Here is an 18824-nt window from a genome sequence, read left to right on the forward strand (position 1 = left end):
TGTTCAGACTGAACTGAAGAAAATTAATGTCTCATGCCAACAAAACTTTATAAACCCCTAATATTAAATTAAATAAAATAAATACTGCTTTCTAACACAATTACTCCATGCTTTCCAGTATTTTCAGCTTGCCTTCCAGCTATGTGTAACTGAAGAAAAAGAGTTTACATCTACTCAGTGTCACTTTATATAACTGAATATATGTTCCACTGATAGTTTCTGCTTCACACTAGATATCTGGTTTGGTTCTGAAAAGTTGTTATTCATTATTTTGTAGCAAATATTTTGGAAAATGTTTTCAGGCTGTAGTACTTTTTCTCTGCTTCAGTGAGCAAAGGAGGAATAGAATGTCCTTTTTATTGAGTTAGTGAATCAGTATGTGCCTAACAAATTGCACCTTATGCAGTCAGCATGTTATTGGGCAAATTTTCCTTTTGCCCTGATTAACTGTAAATGCAGGTTTCAGAATTACTTTTCTTCTGCTAATTCTTGATAAGCTTTGCAAAGGGTCACTGTTCTCTTTCTTGGCAGCAGCCACTGTTTGATGCCAGGAAACGGAGAGGCTCAGAAATTCACATCATGGGTAAGGAACAACCTAACGACCCTGGTAAAGGACTCCACATTGTTCTGTGGATCATGTGTGACTTTCCGGTCAGAAGTCTTCAAAGGAAAGTTACTCTGGTGAAGGGAAAACAAAATTCCTTCAGATACTCTCCTGGCCCCTGTTCTACCTCCACTGCTATAATTGTTGGAGAAATTTAGAAGACTTTAATATCAATTCTAACCCTACAATCTGTGGAGTATCTGCACCATTTATATTACTCCACTACATAGTAAATACTACAATGAGTCTTGTAGTAAGAAAATAGTAGGAATTCCCTTTGTAAAGAAAAGGCAGAGCAATGCTAAATTTCCTCTTCTTGTTTATAAGCGAGTGAGAACTGGCTTCTTCAGCATCCCGTGTTGTTCAAACAGTAAACCAACTATTTATATAATACTATATATGCCTTAATATAAGCAATGACTAAGATGGGAGAGCAGTGATTGCAAATTGCCACTAACCACCGCTGTGTTCTCTCTCCAAGTCACTCTAAAAACATGTTTTAGCTTTATCATCTGGTAATTACATTTCCTAATAAACCCAAAGCATCCTTCCTTCAGGTCTGTTAAAGGGCTGAATAATAACCCCTGGCAATGCATTTACATGAAGGACAGCTGGAGACGGTTGCCAGGGGAGCTGAGAATCGTCCAGACACATTCGGTGTTGAGCGGATATGGCTCAGGATAGCCAGGGCTGTTGAAAGCTCCTCTGTCCATGTGGAAAGTACCCCCGCAGGCTGCAACAAGAAGGAGACAGCAAAGGCTTGAGAAGGATAACATAAAAATAAAATACCTTGACAGAGCCAGAGCATTTGCTAATGAAGAAAGTATTTCTCCTTGTCTCCTTGTTCTTTAGCTTGTTGATATACTTGCTGAGACCTTGGCCAAAAAAGAGGAAGGGCAATAGGGGATTTTTAAAGAGGGAATGTCAGAGAGACAAAGAGATACAGGATCTGTTCTTTTTCTTAAAAGTTGGAGGCAAAAGGTAGCAACACCTGCCAGATGGACTTACATGATGATGATGCAGCATAGGTGGCATGGAAGCCCCTGGCAGCAATGTTATTGTTGGAGATGAAGTTCACCACCAAGGCATTACCAAAAGAAGTGATAGGATGTGGTATAGTAGTGCCACAGTAACGGCCTGAAAGAGAACAAGCCAGAGAGAAAAAAAGGAGTGTTAAACATGTAATTACTACTGCTGATTTAACATTTGGGCTTAATGTCTGACAGCAACCAGGAGTAATTGTTGTTGCTTACAATTGCAGTTGTCAGTTCAATCTACATAAAAATGAAATACTCCATTTCATTAGCACAGAACTCAACTTTGGTGGCAATTTTTTTAAACAGAGGAAGGACCTCCTGCACTCCAGGCACCCTAGTCACTGGCTATTCTGTCACTGAGCTCCTTTGTGTTCACTCTATCCAGAAATTGCAGCCTAATTAGGAAAAAAAAAAAATCCCATCAAATATATCTGACAGTAGTTTCCATTTCACTCGGTTTCTGATGAAAAAAACAAGTGACAAATAACAGACCGGTTCTTCTGTAATGGATTGTAAAATGGGGATTAGAAATATGAATCATGATTTAGGAGAAAGGCATCTGACAGCAAAAAGAAAGATAGCAGCTAGTATCCTGGTCGTGTTGCCAAGTGAAAGCCAAGGGTAGGAGACCAAAAAATGATTTCTGCTCTTCATTACAAACCATTTAAATTGCATGCAGCCCCACTCCTGCCAAGGGAGCATGTACAAAAGTACAGTAAGGGAGAGCATAATCAAGCACAGGTATTCTGAATTTCCTGGAAAGGAGTTTGAGGCAACCCTGGGGATGTGAGGGGAGTCAGGACCACCCTGTGTCCTGGGCTCTCTCATGGCTTCCTGGCAGTATAAGCACTGAATTTTGCTGCTCCAGACTGCTGCCACTTGAAGGTGATGACTTGGGACAGAGATGTCAGGAGAAAGCTGTAGAAAATTCAGGAACAAGCAGAAAATCAGACTTTCTGGGGCTTGAGGAAAATCCATTTTCTGCTCCCAGAAATCTGCAGCTTTCTTTACCTATGTTTAGTGTGGACTGTGCTTATGACTGTGGGTTATGTTATGGTTTTGTACAATTAGCTGGGCATTCAGTTTAAACTTAATTGCTTGGTTCCCAATATTGTTCAGCTAAGGAGGAAGGAAAACAAGTCAGAAACAGAAAACATACAGTCAGAGCCTGGGAGGACTGTGCCATTCACGCTGAAGACTTATCCTTCATCCCCAGTCTCCTCTAGCCAGAGTGGCCAAGGAGCTTCCTTTACCAGAGAAAATCCATGAAACAGGACACTTACAGAAAACCTTCTCCTGCCTACCTTGGGTGTAGTTCTATATAAGAAATAAACAAGGGAAAGGTACCATACCTCGAAGAGGAGCCTCGTAGTTATTCCCATCCAAAATCTCCACAAAATCCGTTGTACAGTTTTGTCTATTGTTTTCAGTATCAAAGTCAGTGAATGAGAGTGTGACGTGGTTGACTGGCAACAGCAAAGAGTGAACACTTAAGAAGAAGTTTGGCATTTCACAGAGAACTAATTACATGTAAACAAATGTATGATCTTTTCTTTTCTCCCCTGAAGTCAATCAGTCCCTATAAAGTGTAACATCTGAAGTAGTTTAATCCCTGATATGTGGAGTGAATTTGATGGAAGTGCATTAATCCTTACCAACCTTGCAAAGGTCCTGGTAAATCTCTTCATATTTCAGTACTCTCTAGTACAATCGAGATCAGAAGTGTAGGATTTTACACATACAGATGAATCTAAGTTTCCTAATATCTGAACAGCTTAATTATATACTGAAAGTGTCAGCAAATACAACATGGAAAATTTACACACATTCAGAAACAAAACTTATTTCTACACATCCGTGACCTTCTGTCCCTTTGCGATCTATACCATAGATCCAGACAAAATGTGAATTGATGCTGCCCTGCTCCAGGCTTAGAAAGAGTCAGTTCTTTCATCGTTTTGTAACATTCCACATACATCAATAGGACTGGTTAAAGGATCATTAGCTACCCTCAGCTATATTTGTACAGAATTGGATTTTCCACACCCTTGGACTGCAGGCTACGTCCTGAAAAAGAGGATTTCTGACTCAGGGTATTTTTTACTCTTGTATTGCTCTTCTTGTCTGATTTGAACAAAGGTGAAGTCACAACTGGAAGAAGAGAGGCTGTCCTCAACACCAGTCTGTGACAGTAGTTACTCCTGGCCTTAGAGTTCCTATGCAGCTTGAGCAGGTCGGAAAGAGTCTCACGATTTAGATGATAACTAAGTTTTCTACCACATTGACCAAGCCTGAATTTGACACAAATATTTTGCTTTTAACTGGGCTACAATTAATTAGCTAGAATAAGCTGAAATGACAGACATGGACTCGGGGGCTGCATTCAGCAGGGTGCCACTGACTGGCATTCAGCTGTACAGTCTGTGTGTTTGGCACTCTTTTGTGTCCTGTCTGGTTAATCAATTACAGCTATCAATGCAGGTCCTCAGGATACAAAGCAAAAAGGAAAAACACAGTGGGTGGCAAGAGCAGCAGGCTTGTCGGCCTTCTCAGTAAAAGCAGAGCAGGAACTCTGCTGCGGTTTGCCATTGGCTAAATCTATTGTATATGCCTATGCCCTGTAATGCTGTGTGACTGGTGTAATGAAGCCACGTGTACCTGTACCTGTAACTTGTGGTATGTGGTGGTCCTGGCAGTAAGTGGAGGAAGTCACTACATATATAGGCTACTTCTTATACAGCATTTTTCTGGTCTCTTATACTGTAATCAGTATAAGATGTAAATCAGGAGACAACATTTAAGTATGAGTTTTCAACCTGGATCCAGGAAAAGATTTTCTTTAAAAATAAATGTTGTGTAGGTGAGGAACGGCTTTGATGATGTCCTTTTCACGTCTTTGTATAAGAACCTATGCTAAAAAAAGTATTGCTTATCTCCTGATCTTTGTTTTGGTGTTTTCTTTGGCAAATTGATTTTCATTTTATAACTTAGCAAAATAAACTTATAAATGTGGTTGGAACATTCTAGGATTTTAACAACAATGGCTAAGTATCAGATGAACAACTGAAGTACAGTAGTTGCTATTAAAAACAAACATCTATTTTAAATGATGTTACCAGGATACTACTACCCAACTGCAAATATTTTTTAGGAATCTTAAGCAATGTAAAGGTAATATTGGGTACTAAAGGGAATACTGGCATCTGATGGAAAATATTTGGTGTTTCATGATCAATCATGAATCTGTCTAAAATTAGACAGGAACATCTGAGGGTATATCTATGTGCATAAGACCAGTTTATTTATATTCTTTTTTATTTGTATTTTAAATTGAAATTCCTCTATACCTTTTCTCATTATTTAATTAAAATTTCATTTTCTTATGTTAACATCGTAGACTCGATCTAACACAACTCTGGCTTGAAAAATCCAGACCAAAGTAAGAGCAGCTAAATACAAGTGCTTTAATTACATATAAGCCCTTAGATGTGAATCCAGCTTCACATAGTATTCAACACCTCATTTATAATTGCAACACTTCGGTCACAGTAAATCAGCTAAAATGACAAAGTTGTAAACTGTTTTCCTCACCATGCACTAAATCTACAGTAAAATCAGATTTAGGACAGATTAGGAGAGCTACACTCTCCAACTACCAGGATGCAGAACTTCCTAGAGAAATAAAGGAGGAATTTTGTATTGTTATTACAGAAAAGAAGATGAGGATGTTAGTCATCCCAGCTAACTATAAAAGACGTTTTTACTTACATGGTTCCTGAGCCTGAATAATCCAGCTGCAGTTCTGATTGTTTGGGTATTTGGCAGGATACAGAGGAGAGGAAATTGCTGCCCCAACTGAATCTGACTCTATGAAACTTCCGCATGCTTTAGAATGAAACACATGCACACACATACACACGTAGATATTTATATATACAAAACACAGATTCTGTAGTGAAAATGAATGCATAAAATGTAACATGCTACATCAATGTGAAACGAGGATAAAATTCAAAACAGTAATTTATCAGAAAAAGAGTCTTAAGGACTAGCTCCCAGCACCAGGTGTACTTTCTTGACCTGGATCCACAGGCTGTGCTGCACCTGGATGACCATCTGAGAGAAACCATAGTGACTTGGGAACAGACCTTATCTTTATCAGCTCCCCATAGCCCAGAAGAGCACTCATGGGGCCAGAATAACTTGGTTTCAGGGTAGTGCAATCATACACCCACCTCTCTGATCATTTGCCTGTGTTGGCAACTAGGAAGGAAAAAATCATAAGAAACCCTCCAGAACCTTCCAATGCCCAAGGATGGCATCACACTGCATTGGCATGATCCTCTTGTGAGCTGCGTCAACAAAACTGCAATTGTGTGAAATGTTGCACATGTGCAAGAGCTTGGCTAACCGCGTAACTTTGGCTGACAGTGCTGAGTGCTGCCATGCCTCATTTCTAAGCATACTGACTCATCATAAAACCCCAGATCTGAGTTTAACACATAAACAGCAGGGTAGGGAGTTAGGCACCAAAGACTAAGATTCATTTATCGTGCTGTGCTGCCTAAAACATTCAGCAGGAGATGGGACTTACAGGGTTTTCTCAGGAAGAGGGAAGTTGGGTTGCCTACATCCTAGGTAGGGAACACTTGCTCACAAGGCATGTTTTGTACAGGGCCTAATCCAGTAAATGTGCTCTGAGAATGTTTAACAGATTAGGCTTTCATAGCTGTTAGTCAAAAATGCCTAATTAGTATCTAACTAGTACCTCAATAACGGGTTCCTGAGATTTTTGCTGATGCAGACTCATCCTTTCCTTTATAATTTTTCAGATTATTTTCAAAGAAAAAAAAATTTCTCGGAAAAATACTCATTTATAGCGAAAAGAATCCTAAGAAGAAAATGAGAGAAAGGGATTTTCTTTGCAAAAACTAAATGGCTATATCTTGGGGAAAAATGTTTCCAAAATTATTGTGAAACAATGAAAGAAAATCACCAATCGTCAAATAGTATGTAATTTAATGAAAAATTCTGCCCACTTGGTGTCATTTTTTATTAAAAAAGAAACCTTGTAAAATACCAATTAGTCCTTCACAAATTGGATAGTTGATGTTTGGCAGGGTTTGCAGGCCTGAATCCATGGACTTCATCAACAGCACCACACAGAACTCTTTTATAGCTTTTCAGATTTGTGCGCATGGGTAGACATATAAAATGTTATTTTGTCACTAGGTCTGTGGAAACTGCCAGTTGCACATTTTTCTCAGGACAGTTAGGGGTAGCTAATCCTCTAGGGAGGAGGAATAAGAGACAACTGATGTGTGCTAGATGCCTTGCTATAAAAAGTACATTTTTTTTCTCCAATCAAAGAATCTAAGATGATCCTTAGATTTTAAATTATTTAATCTATAAGTTGGAAAAATTCAGTCCTGTTAAAGATACACACTGGTATGCTGCATGTATATAAGCAACACTTCCTGTTATCAGCTGTGCTAAAAATTGTCCCTAATACAAACAAACTGGTGATTAGATAAATTTGCATTAATGTAAATGATGAAATTACCTTCAGTAAAGTGAGCACTGAAGCCCCTGTGCTGGGTGGTTGCTTCAGAGCGCAGTTGGATGTACATCAGATTCTTGGAGGATGTGATAGTAGGAGGATGCTGTGTTCCACAGAGTTTTCTAAGAAGTGGTGCTTCATTATTAGCACCATCAAATACCTATTGTGAAAAGATCAAATGGAGTATTTGGTTTCAATAGGAGTACTCAGAAGAATTTTATTTCTCTCCCTCTCTTATATTTCATACATTTTGATCCTGATACAGCCCTGGTATGGGCAATGCAAACAAACTATGCATTGCTTATCTTAATTCTGTGGCCATTTCAAAAAAATGCATGTATTTGAGGCTGAAGCTACAGTAGCCTTTATAACAAAAATGCATCAAGTAACCATCTTCCTCTGTGTGTATCTGGTATGGAAGCAACCTTTAACAATCCAGATATCCCCATATGTTTATTGTTTTCTGTTAATGGCTAACATGAGTTTCTGTGCAGCTTTTATTGAGTTAAACCCTACACCTTGCATCAGTAAAAACTTCTAAATTGGCCCTAATGTGCAACTAGTGCACCATGGGAGCTATGACTATCTATATAAAGAGAAGACACTAGGATTATGGTTTTTAGGTACATGTACCTAGCATCAAGGATCAGAGTCCATATATCTATGCTTTATACTAACTTTAGGGTGCTGAATTACACACATATACAGGAAGTGCTATTTAAGCAGATGGTAAAGAAAAGTAAAAAAAAAGGGAGGAAGAAAGCAAAGATGGTTTTACAAAACTTCACTTTTAATTTTGCCACAAATGCCTGCCTTCTCTTTTTTTCCCTGTACAGCTGATAATTTCGTTTCCTTCCTTTCTGTTTCACAATCAGGAAGAGGGTAGTGAAGTTAAAACCAATGAGTTTCTAGATTAAGCAACATCAAAATTATAACAAGAGAAGAAACAGAGGTGGAAAATGGCCACAGTCAAAACGTCCCACTAATCTTTCTTAGCACTCCAGTAGATGTGATTTGCTGCTGCTCTGTTTGGAGCCATGGGCCAGTCTCAGAGCCCTTGTGCCTGATTTCAGAAATGATGAGCACTGGAGCCAAGAGCAGTTGCATGACCCACAGAGGAAAAGCCTTTGGGCTACTGGGCAGCAGCAAGAGTTTAATTCAGTTCCTGTTTCAGCATTAACATCTTGCAGTACCATAGGCACGTCATTTAATATAACCTGTGACTCAGCTTCCTATAGCAAAATAGAGAAAAATATGGATAAAAATATGGATAGGAAGACTGGAAGATATTGAGGTGCTAGGATGTTAAAAGCTATATAAAAGCCCACTTTAAGCAAAATAATGCCATTGGGTTAGAAGAAGTGTAGTTCTTATTAAGATTGCCTTCTTTTACTTCAAAATGCCTCAAATTCCAGCAAGTCTGTGCAATGCAACACCAATGATTTAAAAATTTCTAACTAGACTGTCTAACACAATGCAATGTTTCTGCCTCCAGTATTCAAAGGCCTTTGAGAGCATTAGTGAAAAAAATATATAAAAACAGTAGCTGAGAGAAAGGTGACCTGTCTCAAATAAACCTCGGAGCTAAGAAACAAAGGACAAAACTCCTGCTTAATCCACTGACATACCCTACATAGCCAATGCTGTATTCATGAATTAAACATTTGCCCTTGGGCCTATAACACTAGCTAGCTGTGTGGGACCTTGTGACAGAGCGTTAAGTGTATTGCGATGTCTGTAAAAATGAATACCTGGTAGAGAGACCCAAAATATCCATCCATTCAACCTTTTCTTCTCTCTTGGTATCCTGCCACAATCAGCCTTTTAATACATAGTGTGCAGTGTTTATTCTTCCTCTGCACATATATTCTGTATATAAATCAGACTGCCTGGAGTTAAAAACCACAAACCATGGAATGTGAAAAAAAGCAATGACTAACAAAATAACCCTTAGGAATTAAGGTACTGTCTTTGCCTAGACAGCAGTGAGAGGATTTTATCTGAATGCTAGAACTGAGAATAAGCATTGCAATGACAGAGAGTAGAGAGGCCCTGACTACAGTTCACGTAAACTGCTGGTTTTGATGGATCTGTGCCACTCTGCACAGCTGAGGATATGACCATTGACACATGGACTGCTGTGAGACTTGAGTAGTTGAGCTATCTCACTTAGGAAGGTATTAAGGATGAGTAACATAAGAGTCTAAGTAGGCATTTCATTCTAAGAGCTTTCTGGAATAAAGAAGTCTTTCTGTGGTAATACTGGCAGAAGGGCATGAAGTCAGAGGAATGTTTTCTAAATCAAGTGTATTTGCTGTTTCTGGGCAGCTTGCTTGAAGAACAGTACTGTCTCCTCTGTCAGAAACCCAGAAATTATTCCTAGCCTTTACACTTGCTAAAAATCTGATTCAAGGAACAGTTCAGCATAAGCATTAGTGAGATACAGCAGCGACTCTTAGGAGTTATGGCAGCTACAAGTTAAGCAGGAACAGTAACACATGGATATTGTATGGCTGCATCATTTTTGCTCACCTGCTATTTAGTATCTTAAACTGTTTTATAGGGAGGATTTCAGTCTTGAATCTAGATCAGAAACCACAATATTCACACACTAGTTCAGGAAAGAGTTGTGTCTCTCTGCTGCTTCTTAAAGTTATTTTGAAAACATCTGAGAAATGTATTTCTGTGTCTGCATGTGTAAAGGAAAATGATGCATCTGCTTACTTAAAAGCCAAATTTTCATTTGCACTGTGCATAGCAGCAATTTGCTCTTCTCTTCCCTTTCCACAATGAACATAACTGAGTGACTCATTGCCTTCTTGTTCAAATGCGTCCTGCATTTTGCAAAAGCACGCGACAAAAAGATATTTTTTGTCTTCTGAGCCATAAAAACTCCACATATTTCTAGCTGTCCTCTCTTGGAAGATCCTCTCTGCCAGCACCTGGAATAAATGAAGTCATACCTCCTCTCTAGCTCCCAGAGGCTTACATTTCTACATTCCCGTGTACTGCTTGTTGTACTGCAACAGGAAAGAAAAATAACATTTACTTAATCAAAGCCACTGGAAAGAACAAACTATTTCTCCCTCCCCTTTTCAGTGCCTTGTGCTACAAGCTCTGCCTTCCAAGGCACATCATCCTCAAGTCTCCAAATCCTTGACACCCTTACTGACCTGCACTCCTGGTGTAGCGTCAGATACAATACCGGTTAAACACATGGGCAAGAAATACAGGAATTAGTGCATTCACTATTTCTTTCCCTCTATTTTCCCTCAAAGAAACAAATTTGTTTGTTGTAAGACACACTCTCCAGATAGAAATGGGCTGATACACAAAGATAAATTAAAAATTTATTCCTTATGTATGGTGACAATGAGAACAAAAATTCTTCTCAAAGATCTTATGCTTTCTACAGAATATAATGGAGTTATATTTGAGATCAGAGAAAGTAAAGGCTATGCGTCCTCATCTAGCAGATGAAGAGTTGTTCACCTGTTCTGAGAACAGATAAGGCACAGAACTGAGGCATAGAAACTGAGGAATCAACTAAATTTAGGCAGCTAAGTGAATGAAGAATGTGCTTTTTGGTGGCCTGGACTACGCTCTATGCACTCCATCCATTGACTCTAGAGGGAGCTCAGAGCAGTTACACCGTGGGTTACTGCTACAGGCTTAGAATTAATTTAGCAGAATCCGTATCTGTGCTCAGATTCACATGTGGAATCATTGAGCAGAACTGAAAAACACACTGGGCTTTTTGGAGTTGCAGCATAGCCAAGAAGCAGCAGACATGAGTATTTTCCCTCCCTCCATTTTGCTCACATAACAAATGTGCAATGGAAAACATTACAGGAAAAAAAATACATTTTCATGTGTTCTCCATAGAAAGGAATTTATGGTAGAAATACTTAAAAAAAAATCTCGAGTCATAACTCAGGGAAAAATGACTGGGTCTAGAAGGGGAAGGATGAAGGAAAAGGCCATTGGTACGCTCAAGGGTGGAGGGGAGCCCCAAGAGAACTCACAGAGCAATTAAAATCCATAAAGATAAGTAAAAATTTAAGAAATAGTAAAGGGTGGGACCACTGTGTTACTCATACACAGTTGTTTTTCTCTCTCTAATATAGGAACAACCCACCAACTTCCTTAGCTGCCCATATTTTCCATTTATGCAGATTTTGGAACGCAATTCCTAAACCATTCATGGTCAGACATCTACTTATCTATTTCCAGGCACTCTCTGTCCCTCACTCTCTTCTCCTAATACTGTGTGAGGCATATAGCAAGCATTGGAATGAGATGAACACAGATCACATCCAGGTGTTGGTAACAAGTGATTTTCTGCTTATTGGCATACCAGATAGAGAAAGAAACCCCATCCACTCCTTTCTTGCCCTGCTGGTCCCCCTACATTAGCATTGAAGAGCTCTGCTCTACCTCATACACTAGAGCCTCAGAGCCCTTCGTTATCTCTTAGCTTCAAATCAGCATTCTCCCTCATCCATTTTCAAGCCACCCTCCACTTGGTGGACAGTGATTGATAGCTGAATTAAATTTAAATCTCCCTCCCTGCTTACATTGCTGCTTCAGTTGTGTTTGCACAGCTGTGGCTGACAAGCAACTTCCTCCTCCTCCTCCACCCCCTCCCCCCCCAAAAAAACCCCAAAAGCAGAAGCAAACAACAGATACTCATACGGCAATAGAGGAAAAGGGGCGTCACTGCACTGCAATCATCTGCAAATATTGCTCATGCAAAGAGCTCTGCCACAGCCATCTCCTCCGCCAGCTGAAGGACTGATGCCTTTCAGCGATTAAAAACCCAGTGCCTATATCCGGCCTATAAAGGTAATGGATGTTGTGTCTGTAACTGCAAGGAGCTCAGTACTCTACAAAGTGTTTAGATAGGTACATACATCCGTTGGCGTCAGGTTTAAAAGAGAAACTTGTATTTCAGGTCTTTTCAGAATTTAGCACTTAATTTGTGAAATTTTTTTTGGCATTTTTACCAGTACTGCCATTTCAGATGGCCTGTGCTTCTGTCTGGCAATCTGATTTTCTACTCCTGTGTGATACCACAGAAGACTTGGAGATTTTTCCAATAGATTTTCCCTTTCAGTGATTCCCCCTGATGAAGTTAAACAATTTAAATAAAAAGACATAACCATATTTCCCTATGCTTCAGAACCAGAAAAAAACAAAAGAACAGTCATTGTACAAAGATGCTTTGTGGCCAAATGAAATCTTCAGTTCTGCACAGCAAAATGGGGACACATTTCCTTTTTTCTGGTTCAGTATAAAAAAGCTTTACGAGGCAATGCTGTTAAAACTGATGCTGTTTTCAAAAGAGTCCCAGCTCATGCCAAATTGAGTTCTCTGTGAATGACAGTTTATCAAGGAGAGGAGAGCTGGGTTTTGGGCTACAGCCACTGTTTTATCCGCCTGGTACTAATCACACATGCCTTTATACTGAGTGTCATCATGTCCCTGCTCCCAAAAGGCCAAGTGGAGACGTGGAGATTTCTTCGTTTTTGTGCACTGATAGAGCAGCAAGTTGAATTTCTGTGACATCAACAAAAGCCTACAAACCAACAGCAATGTGAAGCTTTTAAGAGAGCAGTGGCGCTAATGAAGTAATTAAACAGACAGCTGAGGAGCACCTGAATACACAGTGCATACATAAAGAAAACCAGCCAGCCACAATCCCCTCTGGATGTAGACCTCCCTCTCTCCTGAGTTTCTAACAGGGTGTGGGCAATCTATTATATATGTGGGCAGTCCAACCTATGGCTTGGAGCAAGCTGTGGTAAATTGAGCTATAAATGGGAAAGGGTGTCATAATAACAGCCATCCTTGTATGAGGTTGTTCCTGCAGTACTAACTACAACTTACACCACCAAAAGGAAAAACGTGGTGCCAGGATGCAGCATGCACTGCCTTCAAGAAAAGATCCTTCCAAATATAAGTGGGAACCTGGAAGAATGCAGAAATGCATTTGTGAAGCTTGCTTCATTGGTGAAGCAAAGGGAACCAGATGATAACTATTTAGCTGTAAGTTTAAGACTTAGCTCATCACTGAATAAATATGACTATGCAATTACCAGTCTGAAACCAATTGCAGCCTAGGTTGCACAGTAAGCTTCCTCTTTTGCAAGCATTTTACCAGACTCATTAAGAAAACTGTTGAAATTTCTATTGCTACTTACTGCAACATTGTCAGAGTCACACAAAGGGTGATTTTCAATATCAAAATCCGTGAAATTCAGTAGGACTCTGTGGCTGTAGTCAACTTGGATAAGCCAAGAACAATCTGTGCTGTTCTTATAAGGTTGAGGATAGTTTCCAGAGTGGATTTCCCCACTGGTAGCTTGGAAAATACCACCACAGCCTGAAAAAGACATAATCAGTTTTAATCACAAGCTTTTAAGCTTAGCGAGATTCCACCCCCATTTTTAAACAAAGGGAAGAACACCTCCATCTATATATTTTTTGTAGTTCAATCTACATTGAACTTTTGTAAGATGAGTGCTCCAACTGTTGAAGTGTCCTGTCCGCAACAAAAATCAATGGAAATGGCTATCAGGGAAGTATAACATTATCATTATTGGTGAATATGCAACAATGCTTGTGAGTAATGTTTCTTTCTAGCCCCAGGCTGGTAGTAGATGTTGTAAACGCTGAAACATCAGTGCTGGTATTCCTCTATCCTAGATATTGTAAAAGCAATGAAAAATATCATTCACATGAATGCCACAGACCTACCATACTGAGAAAGCAATGACCAGGCCTAGCTGAGCACAGGGGTGAGAAAACCATTTCTGAAAATATCAAGACAGCTAGGATCTCCACTTTCCCCATTAGCAGTACAACAATTGCAAGCCTGAAATTTCTGCTTCTCTACCCATGCAGTTGAGGGGTTCTTGAGGACTCCACCCTCAGGTATTTCTGACCAGAACAGCTCCAGTGCTCATGAATATCTAAATAGCCAGGAATGATGCATTCTGTGCGGAAAGTACCAGGGCTTTCAATAGGACTAACACAAACAAATAGGCTTTTATATGTTGTAAAGGGACGGAGGAGGGTGAGAGAAAGACAAGGACTGCTGTCGATGGAGGCAGCCTGCTAGAAGGATAAAAACTATACTGTTATTGCTTTCTGGTGAGTGAGTATTTTAGAGGGTAGAGGGGGGTTGGAGTACAACAGGCAAGATGCTGTAAACGGATAAGAAAACTTCAGATGGCCTAAGTAGACAAAATAAGCCACCAGATCTTGGAAGGGGATTAATTCAAAGGACGATTGTAGACGTCTTTTATTAAAAAAAAAATATCTTGTGCCTTTCTCATGAAACTTGTGAGCATGGAGAAGTATAAAACTTGACAAACTAATGAATCAGTGTACTTAATCAAGCAATACTGCAAGAATTAAAATCTGCCTCTCCTCACTTTTCATTGCAATTACTTTCTGATAATTGGCCTTTTCATAAGAACTCCCATGTAGAAACATGTGCTTGGTCTTTTAATCATGTCTCTTCTTTTACTGATTACCAGTAAAGCTTTGAACAAATAATCACATGGAGGATAGATGAACCTTATAGAGTTCAAGTATTTACTAATCACTCCAAATATTTTTGGAGTCCACCGAGTTCCCCAACTTAAGCCACATTGTCAGATATTTTTCACTTTACAGTTTAAAACCAAAAGCATCATTCAGCTAATAAAGGACTCTGTGTGGGTGAGTGGGTGGGGAGAACTGCTAGCACGCAAAAGTTCTTTTCTGATTACAGGAATGTCTTGATTAATTACATAGAGAAGAAACCCCAACAAGGTAGACTGTTATAAAATACCTGAATAGGCCTAGATTTCAGCTAGCTGGACAATTCTTTCCTCTATGTGGTTTTCAGCATCTCTTAGTGTTACCAAATCCAGTAACACCCAAATTCTCCTTCAGTTTTCAGTCCTATGCTGCTGTTCAACTACTTTAAATGCTTGCATGGCTGATCCGTGATTCTCAGACTTCCTGAATTTCTCCTGGTATTAATCAGTATACTCACCACCTGGATTTTCTTGCCAGGAGGCATTAAAACCTTTCCTTGTCACTGCTGCATCTGTCTTGAAACGGACAATGGCTGAATTGCCAGTAGTAGACAGTTGCAGTGGGTTCTGTGCTGATCTTGAAACACACAGCTGGGCTAGTCTAGGAGAGAGGAAATCAGGGCCACCGTAGACCTAGAAATGGAAGAAACACTGTCAAGGTTTTTCAAAGAGACTGTCTGACACACAGAATACATGAGAACTGTTTAGCTAGAAAAAAAAAATCTGTAAGTATTGAAAGTGATTCCACATTTTGAAAGGTAAAGTAGTTAATAAAGTTATTTTCTCTGCAGGTTTACTTGGTATCTGAACCACCCAGCGCAAGTATGAAATTCTAGATGATTTCAAAACAGCCTTGCATTAAATAAGGATTTTCTGCTTTGGGGACTTTACCACATTCTTCTTCTGTCATCCCTCCAGGGTTAGCACCTTGTTTTTGAGGAGATATAAAACCACATTTTTTGTGTGCTTGTGCAAACAAACTGTATCTCTTTGCAGGAACTTGTGCTGATATTTTGCACCCAATATGTTTAAAGGCACAGTTAAGGCTGATTTTTAAATTGGGGCTAGATTTCATCACTCTTTCTGATAAAACAAAAAACATTGCAATTTTATTGACTTCGATGGCAGAATCAACATCCAGACTATGGGATTTTGGTCAAGTAAACTACATTTTCTTTGGAAATAAGGATACATATCACACATATTTCCCACAGAAGACAGGTTTTTACTTTTAAGAGTGATTATTTCCTACTCAGAAGAGTGTGCCTCAGGCAGTTATAAACCAGAAAACCAACACTCTTTTCGTCAACATCATCAGCAGTATTGTGTACTCTATAATGCATTTTTAAACCAATTCAAGTGAATTAGATGGCAGTGCGGAAATCTTGTTAATCCTATTCCTTGTTTTCCCAAAGAGATGTGGGATTTTAGTTTGAGCCCATTTATAACTGGTGGAACTGGCTTACCTTCCTTAGTCTTCCCTCTCAAAGCTGAAGAAAACACAACATGCTTCAGTGCAATTTTCAAAACCAGACATATGATTTTGGTCCCTAGTGCCTTCAATGATTGAATTTTCTACGCTTCTTAAATGCTAATGAAATGTCACCTGATATTAAGGGTCTCCTGCCTTCCATTGGTATGTCCCTGGTAGGACAGCAGCTGCAAAAGTCAGCTTGACAGTAACCTCAAATGTGAAAACTGTTAAAGAGATACACCAAATAATGTGGTATTGTCTTTCAGTAACTGACCTAGGAATAGATAGCTTCTCATTGTATCAGCATATATTATGTGTAAATCCTAAAGCTAAACTAGAGAATGGCAAGTTCTAACAACAAAACCAGGGAACAGGAAAATAAGGCAACAAACCCCATCAGGATTTTCCCACCAGTAGCATCCCAAGTCTGCACCAATATTTTATTAGTCTGGTAAACTTCAAAAAGGTCAAAAAAAGCAATCCATGAATCTGTCTCAGAATGTGGCAGTAAGAACCAACCTTCCATATGGCCCTTTTGCCTCTGATCTCTTCTAGATGAGGGGAAACTCAGTATTTTAATAAGCTCTGCTGGATACTTTTTAACCTCAAAAGAAGTTTGGGTTATGTCCAAACTAAATATCTGAGCAAGTTTTACAAATAGCTGAGCTAGTCCCACCACCTCCAGGGCTAAGTGTAGTGCATTCCTACATAATTTGATTAGTCCTGTGCTCACTAACTGCTCACAGTGCCTGACACTGCTCTGCCGTTAGAGGTATAAGGGAAAGAACTTTTTCTTTTTAACTGCAAAAAATATTCAGTGACTCCAGGGTAATGTGAGATCTCAGAAGCTGAAGCTTGCATCCCCAGAAGAAACAAGGAATTAATTTTTTTACAAACATCATAGTCTGTTAGATGTTCAGAAGACTATTTTGTTTTAGTGGCTGAATACACAGGCTTAATAGCTTAAACATTTCAATTTTGACTGAGGCAGCACTTTTTTGCATTCTGCAGGGAGGCTGCATGACTTGAATGGATAATGGTTTCTCTGTCCAATCGATTGTCTCAAGGCATTCAAGAGAAGTCAGAATGGATGAAATCACAGCTCAGATTAAGAATCTGTAATGAAGCAGTCACAGTCTGGGCAAGAAGCATGTTTATCCTCTGGAAGCTCAGTGTCTTTAGCAAAATCTTACTGCCTGGCTGCATGTGAGGCCCAATGACAGCTGCATTTGTCAGAAGTCTGTTCAAAATCTGAATTTTAAAATGTGTTTGTGGTACACTTCCTGAGTCAGAACCACAGCATGAGAACTAGCAGGAACACATGCTCTTAATCATCTAAACCAGCCCAGAGAAGCTATGTGGCAGAGGAAACAGCAGGAGTTTCTAATATGCATCTAATAATCATCATGGACCAGCCTCTCACATCATCCCTGGTGCTCCCTGGGGCCATCTGCACACCACAGGCAAGGGGACCAAACCCAGCTCTGACATAAACCCTGCTGATTTCTGTAGTATTACCTCAGAAATTAACTTGGCCCAAGCTGAATACTTAGAGTTGACCTGTTGGAAGAAAATTACGGATGGGGAAGAAATATTGATGAAAATATGAGGTTTGTGGGTCTCCTTTAAATCGTTAAGCCAACAGCCTTCTGCACAGTTTCAAAATAAAAAGCACAAAGGCATGCTTTTTACAGTTAGGAGTGTATTTTCTTTTCTCCTTTATGCCAGTTCAATTAATCGGATGCTTTCACAAGAGCTGGAACAAAAACGAGTTAGAGTGTTTCCATGACAAAAAACAATAAAATGTTACTTTTGGCTACAAAGAGGAAAACCAATAGTTACCACATGAAAAAAGGAGAGGGAAAAGAGAATGGATGGAAAGAATGAATTCCAGGGTGTGGTTCACAGACTCACAGATGTCTGAGCTGCTAACAGATAAAAATAAAAATAAAAACATTTAGTCTGACCAGAGCACCTGATCCAGAGATAAACTGATGTTGGATCGCATAGCGGGGATGGAGGACACTGCCATAAAGCCCATGGTTTTAATCTGTTCTTATCATTTGCTTCTGCCCCGTTAGCTCTATTTATTGTTAACAGTCAGCATTCCAGAGTTATGAGCAACAGAAAGCTGTTTTTATGTGGTTGGTCACACTCATGACACAGATTTTCTGGGAATAAAACTGATCCCTGTTCAGATATAACTGCCAGCAAAGAGAGAGCCTGGCTTTGACAGAGAATTAAGAATTATGGTAATACTTGATGTTTCTGCATATTTAAATGAGAAGATTAGAGCATCTAATAAAGACTTGGAAGTGCAATAGATTGACAGGGTTCCTTCCTTTTCAGCTCAGTACTACATCTTGTTTTGGCAGAATATATTTCTAGTTTACAAAAACCTGGTCCACGTTAAAGATGTCATAATTTAACAAAGCAGGCATGGTCATTTTTCTCTATGTATGTATTTTCAATAGAAGCCATTTAAAAAATATTTTTAACTCTTTTATTGTGTCCAAAATGATGGCTTCTATTTCCATGAAACATTTCTAGAAAACATCTT

General features: G+C 39.3%; 1 protein-coding gene across 1 annotated transcript in view; it reads right to left on the reverse strand.

Moving 5' to 3' along the window:
- The window catches only part of CUBN (cubilin), a 154795-nt gene that overhangs the window by 59207 nt on the left and 76764 nt on the right, over positions 1–18824 (reverse strand). The window contains exons 30-36 of the mRNA XM_069776074.1: positions 15249–15423; positions 13405–13586; positions 7205–7361; positions 5410–5526; positions 2994–3107; positions 1613–1741; positions 1205–1337 (exon numbers count right to left, since the gene is read on the reverse strand). Coding sequence (XP_069632175.1) covers positions 1205–1337; positions 1613–1741; positions 2994–3107; positions 5410–5526; positions 7205–7361; positions 13405–13586; positions 15249–15423 — 1007 coding nt within the window. The remainder of the gene's footprint in view (positions 1–1204; positions 1338–1612; positions 1742–2993; positions 3108–5409; positions 5527–7204; positions 7362–13404; positions 13587–15248; positions 15424–18824) is intronic.

This window comes from Haliaeetus albicilla, chromosome 2 (genome assembly GCF_947461875.1).
Source record: "Haliaeetus albicilla chromosome 2, bHalAlb1.1, whole genome shotgun sequence".
Taxonomy (NCBI): domain Eukaryota; kingdom Metazoa; phylum Chordata; class Aves; order Accipitriformes; family Accipitridae; genus Haliaeetus; species Haliaeetus albicilla.